The sequence below is a fragment of the Priapulus caudatus genome, unplaced genomic scaffold (assembly GCF_000485595.1).
Source record: "Priapulus caudatus unplaced genomic scaffold, Priapulus_caudatus-5.0.1 Scaffold108, whole genome shotgun sequence".
NCBI lineage: Eukaryota > Metazoa > Priapulida > Priapulimorpha > Priapulimorphida > Priapulidae > Priapulus > Priapulus caudatus.
In genome coordinates, this window is record NW_014577169.1 from 428237 (window position 1) to 434375 (window position 6139).

The window sequence follows — 6139 nt, forward strand, 5'->3', positions numbered from 1 at the left end:
AACTGTGGAATGTCTCCAAGTTGTGTGTGCATGGAGCGTGATACCTAATTAGTGTGCCCCACTTAAAAGCAAAAAACAAATACTCAATCGTACCACCCGTGTCATAATCAAACAGCATCTTCATATCTGTTACTGCTATCAAACGTTAACGCTTAAGTGTATACGAAACGGTTGCCACTCTTCTGCCAGCATCTGAATGCAAACGCTTGACTCGACATGCGCACGCATTAAGGAAAAATAAAGGCCACGCGACTTTTATTAAAGTACAAAACGTCTATGGACATCATCGATGCAAGTGGCTTCCGGGTAGACACCCAACTCTTTATCAGTGTTTCATCACTGCTAAAAATATGGCAGCCACTGGTTTGTCCTCGGTTCTCAAAAGATGGCTGCCACTACTCCGTCCTCGGCTCTCACAAGATTGCTGCCACTACTTCGTCCGCGGCTCTCACAAGATGGCTGCCACTACTTCGTCCTCGGCTCTCACAAGATGGCGGCCATGGCGGCGCCCATCGCCGCGTCCGTCGAGCCCTGCTCGTCGAACACTAGCGGCAATCCGTACTGCGACTCGAATTCCTCCTGCAGCACGCGATTCTTGAGCAGCGCCGTACCGCTGCCGACGATGCGGCGAACGTCGGAACGTCGCAGCACCTCTTGAGACATCATGCTGCGCAGGTTGGAGATCAGGCTGTGACAGAGCGCGCGCGACACCTTGCCTGCAATGAGAGGGAGAAAGAGATGAGCGACGGACGGGGGAATAGATGATGTATGAATATATGATATGTACGATAATCATATATGAAGAAATGACCAGCACGTCTATATCCACGTTCAGCAGACAGTCGTGACAGCACGATTTCCTTATATTCGCGGCACAGGCATAAGGTATAGGCCCCAACTGATCATGGTGCAGAGATACTGATAGCATCAAGCACAGCATCAAGGATCGGCATCGTTGCATAGGCATAACTTGAAGTGCCATCAACATCACAAGAGGCATCAGTGCAGAACAAGGCAAAAGGCATGCATCACACGTGAAGCAATAGCAAGTGGCATAGCATCGTGGGCAAGTCATTAGTGCACATCTAGGCGGTGCATGTTTAGTCACCCGCGCGCAGCGCACACATCACACAGCAGGCACACGCCACGCACCACCCAGATTGGTCATAAGCCGCGATGCTAACTAACGTCATGGCTGATGCTCGCACGACATGCCGCTTCAGCGGCGGTATATACGGAACGTGAACAGCGTCGGACATGCTGATCGTGTCCGCATATGGAACGGCAGTAACGACCGTACACACACGCACACATTGCGCCGCGCCGACTGCCACGCCGCGCGCGAGCCGCGTGTGGCGTGTGGTGCGGCGTGTGTGGCGCGGCCGTGCGCGCGGCGCCGTGTGTGTGTGTGTGTGTGTGTCGTGTTCGTGTGTGTGTGTGTGTGTGTGTGAAGCGTGCTGCCGTGCGCGTCGCGCGTGCGTGTGCGTGTGCGCGCGCGGCGCCCTGTGCGTGCGTCGTGTTGTGCTGTTGTGCTGTGTATGTGTGTGGTGTGTGTGTGTGTGTAGTGTGTGTCTGTGTTTGGTGTGGTGTGTGTGTGTGTGTGTGTGTGTGCTGGTGTCGGCATTGTGTTGTGTATGTGAGTGTGTTTTGTGGCGCGCTATGTCGTCGGCGCGCGTGGTCGTGTATAAAAAAAATATCTAAATAATACTAACTATGTGTGTGTGTGTGTGTGCGCGTGCGTGCGTGGCGTCGTGCGTGGCGTGCGTGCGTACTAGTGTGGTGTCGGCAGCGTGGCGCGGCGTGTGTGTGCGTGGCGTGAGCGGCGGTGTGGTGTTTGTGTGTGTGTGTGTGCTGGTGTGTGTGTGGTGTGTGTGTGTGTGTGAGTGCGTGTGTGTGTTGTGTGTGTGTGTGTGTGTATTGTGTGTGGCGTGCGCTGAGCGCGTGTGTGTGTTTGTGTGTGTGTGCTGTGTTGTGTGTGTGTGTTGCGCGCGCACGGTGTCTGTGTGTGTGTGTGTGTGGCCGATGGCGCGCGGGCGTGTGTGTGTGTGTGTGTGTGCGCGCCGTAGGCGCAGGCGTATAGGTCTGTGTGTGGCGCGTGTATAGGTCTGGTGTGGTGGGCGCGCGCCGTAGTGTGCGCCGGCGTAATAGGTCTGTGCGCGCGGGTAAATTCTGCGTGCAAGTACCAGAAAGGAGTACAGTATGTGGGAGTTTCTCACAGACAAAGTGAGCGAAGATGCCGCATGCGGCCTGAACCCACACAGAATCAAGGTAGTCTACGATGCCGGAAAGGCGGAGTCAACTTTCTGCAGGCGGCCGTCTGATGTGTGGTAAGGCGAAAAAAAGATCGAGTAGGCTTTCCGATGTTATATGCCTTTGCACCGTGCTCGGCCTGTGCTGTACGTGCCTGACATTGTTTTCCCGCCTCCTGGAATGTATTGGTAGCGAGGGTAACTAAAATGCGCTTCATGCAGGGGGTGAGGGTAATGCGGCCGGTGAGGAAGTTGGGATGAATGAGAATTAGGTGCAGATCATCGGACTAGTGCTGTCACGGGGTTAAATGCACGGCATTCCCGGTGGCGGCAGGGCGGGGTTAAATGCAGGCAGGGGCACAATTGGTTTGCGGGCAATGCAGGGGGCTGGCTGCGCAACTCCAGGTATAAGCATCCTCGCCATCGCAGTCGATTTGGTAATGACGCAAATACGCGAGCGGTGGATTATTGAGTGTTGAAGGTTCTATTACTGTAATTACGCTTTCTAGCGCATCGTGACATAAAGGTGGAGGCGACGCGGGAGTTGCGATAGCAGAGTCCGCGTCTGCGCTGCGTGGTGACACTTAGCGTTGGTTGGTGGAGGAACAGCTGTGAGCGGTTGGGATACATCAGCCAGCGGGGGCGGGGCGGATCTCCCCCTCGTCGTTTTATGCTCTCTCGGTCTCATCTCTGCGTCGTTGCTATTTGTTCTCTCTCTCTCGATCTTTCTCTCGTCTCTCGGGTTCTCTTCATGCGTCGTACTCATTCGGTCTCTCGTCTCTTCGTCTTCTCACTTCTTCTCTCTCTGCTCATTCCTCACCTGCTCGTTTCTTCGGTCTCTTTCTCCTCTCTCTCTCTTCCTCGCTCTCGCTCTCAATCCTCTCCAGGCTTGACCCGCTCGTCTACTGCGTCTTCATCTTTCTCGTCATTCCTGTATTCGTCTCGTCTCTCTCTCTCTCTTCTCTCTCTTCTTATCTGCATCTCTCTCTGCTCTTTCTCCCTCTTTGCTCTTCTTTCTCTCTTCTACTATTTCTCTCGCCGATATGGGGACGGGTTTAGTGTTTTTCGCCGTGCGGTGGACACTGCCTGCGTATGCAAGCAGACCGCCACCGCTACCTTGACCATCCGTGGCACATCTATATGCTTGACTGCATTTGGGTAGCAACGACAGCTAGTGATTCTTTAGCGGAGGGACCCGATAAATTCTCCTCCTTCAACAAAGATATGGCGCACGCGGCGAGGAGAGGAGCTTTATCTAGCGAGAAATGCGCGTTTCGGACAAAAAGTCGAAGCAGCTCTTGCTGAGAGATGATCGAGGTAAAGAAGCGTGGGAACTCAGCACAGATGCAAGACCATAGTAGACGCTATTATCCTAGTCCAGCGGTAAATGACAGGCACGAATGTCGGCTGTTAGTGCTTGAAACGCGTTAGCTGAGATATAGCGAATTTCAAACCCGATACCGACTCAACTCTAAAGGTAGAAGAATGAAGAAAGACGAAAGAATGGAGAAAAATGAAAGATTAAAGGTTTTCTCGTCCTGCAAGACGTCTTATACAGATGAGTGAAAAAACCCACGCACTTTAAACGAAGACTAGAAATCGTCGGAAGATTAGAGAAACGATCCCGCTAGTTGTAATGAAGCTACACGTAACTACGCGACTGGCAGCGGAAGACGAAAGAAACGAATCCGTCTAATTTTTGCTCAATCGATCGAAGGCTGAGGGGTCCGCTCGTTGGGCATTGTTGCAGCTATGACGTGACGCTCATGAGACCGAGCGTCCGAGATACTCTTCGTGAAAGCGCTTAATCGCCTTATGTACTGAGCAGTGAAGAAACCTAGCGTGTAAGTGTAAGCACTAAGAGATAATCAATGAGTTAGTAGGAGAGTGTAAGTATAGTAGATTTAATTAAGAGTTATAAGAGTTAGTAATATAGATAATAAGTAGTTAGTATATAGACATCAGAAATTTACTCTCGCTCCCCTGGTGACGGCAAACATTAGGTCCTAAAATTACTGTAAGCTTAAATGGGGTGAAATGGCTCTAGCTACTGCTTCTCACGCGCTGATTTCGGAAGTAATGAAATGGCGCGACGAGTTAGCTCCAAGCGGCGAACGGGAAGAAGCAGCGCAAAAAGGACGCATGCGGGCAGGACAACTGGCCATGTTTGGTCGCAAATTCGCGATTAGCGAATGCAAGTTAATTTGGTCGGACAGTGTATAATGAATGTACTGTCGGTCGGCCTGGCAGCGTCGTCGTCGAACTAAGCGAGATGACTCTTTGTTATTCTTTAATTGCGTCGAGTTTAGAGAACATTGTGGTTAATATAAATTAAAATGACTGACTGACTTTGTTGAATTCATATTTATCTGTGGACATTTACCTGGCCGAGCGACAAAATAAATATGAATTCATAAGTTTTTCAAGCGGAATGCAACTGCAGCTTATTTTATTTTATTTTATTTGATTTTTATTTTATTTTATTTTATTCAATACTCACTTTTGTTGTGCAAGAGCTCCAAGGCAGGGCGACGCAAGAAGCAAAATCCAACAGCGATCTGCGGCACGTCCTTTGAAACATTGCCGGCGCTGTAGGCTAACTTCAATTAACCGCTCGGAAGACAATATGTAATGTAAAATGTTGGCGGCAAGTTAGGTAGCAAATCTGCGTGATAGCTGCGCTGAAAGTAGCAGATTAGGAGTGGACGTTGGTGTGAAATGCAATTCAAAACCGATTCTCGCGATGTCTAGGGAAAGAGAGAAGCGCAATGCCGCGGGCAGACGAGATATCCTCACGTCATGTTGCGTAACGTGCGATGTTCTGTGTCGTGCGTGCGTGCGTTTGCGATAGCGCTGGTGCTGTATGACGTATGGCGCATTGTGTGTGGCGTATATACATATTATGGTGTGCTGTGCGTCGCGTGCGTCGCGTGCGTGCGTGCGGTGGTGTGCGTGCGTGTGTATCGTGTGCGTGTGGCGTAAATAGGAGAGCGTAGAAGTGCAAGAGAGAAAGAGAGAGAGAAAGAGAGAAAGAAAGAGATGACACGATGTCAAGAGACTGAGGGATAGGAGGTTGACGAGAGGGGCGCGAAATGGGGGCGCGGCTAAAACGTTGGCTGCGAGCGTGATCTAACCGTCCGGATCGGCCAGGCGAGTCGGTAGTGACGTACCATCGCTTAGTTAGCCAGCTATGAACATCAGAGACCTAAAATGTATCTCAGTGCAGCATGCATTGATCTGCAAATGCCGTCATATCAATTCATTTACCTCAATGACGGTTGATCATATGTTCCCGTGTTGATGCCTTATTTAGGAGCAACATTGTGGCCATACTCTGGTTTGATTTGCTACTCTAAACATATCGTCGCAACTAATTGTGTCGCTCACTCGTTGACGTATTGATTATTGTAATCATGTACGATTGCTTGTCCTTTGTGCGACATCCAACTACCATCTCAATTCCTAAATCAGGAACTTCTACATTTCCACACCACAGACAAGCTATTGTTGCTACTCGGTGTGCCAAACTAAATATAGCGAACCGAGTTGCCTGAAATTAACGTCAGCACGCAATAATAATACGTTACTTCGAACGTTATCAACGCGAGACGTGGTAAGAATAATATAATATATATGATTACTATATATATATATAATATTATATAATAGTATGAGAGAGAGAGCAGAGGAGAGAGAGAGAGAGAGAGAGAGAGAGAGAGATAGAGAGAGAGAGAGAGAGAGAGAGAGAAGAGAGAGCGAGAGAGAGAGAGAGAGAGAGAGAGAGAGAGAGAGTAGAGAGAGAGAGCGGAGTCGAGAGAGAGAGAGAGAGAGAGAGAGAAGAGAGAGAGAGAGAGAGAGAGAGAGAGTAGAGAGAGAGAGCAGAATATGAG

General features: G+C 50.0%; 1 protein-coding gene across 1 annotated transcript in view; it reads right to left on the reverse strand.

Moving 5' to 3' along the window:
- Positions 1-483: 483 nt before the first annotated feature.
- LOC106805287 (sedoheptulokinase-like) overlaps positions 484-6139 on the reverse strand; it is a 68010-nt gene continuing 62354 nt past the window's right edge. Inside the window, exon 5 of the mRNA XM_014806825.1 lies at positions 484-716. Coding sequence (XP_014662311.1) covers positions 484-716 — 233 coding nt within the window. The remainder of the gene's footprint in view (positions 717-6139) is intronic.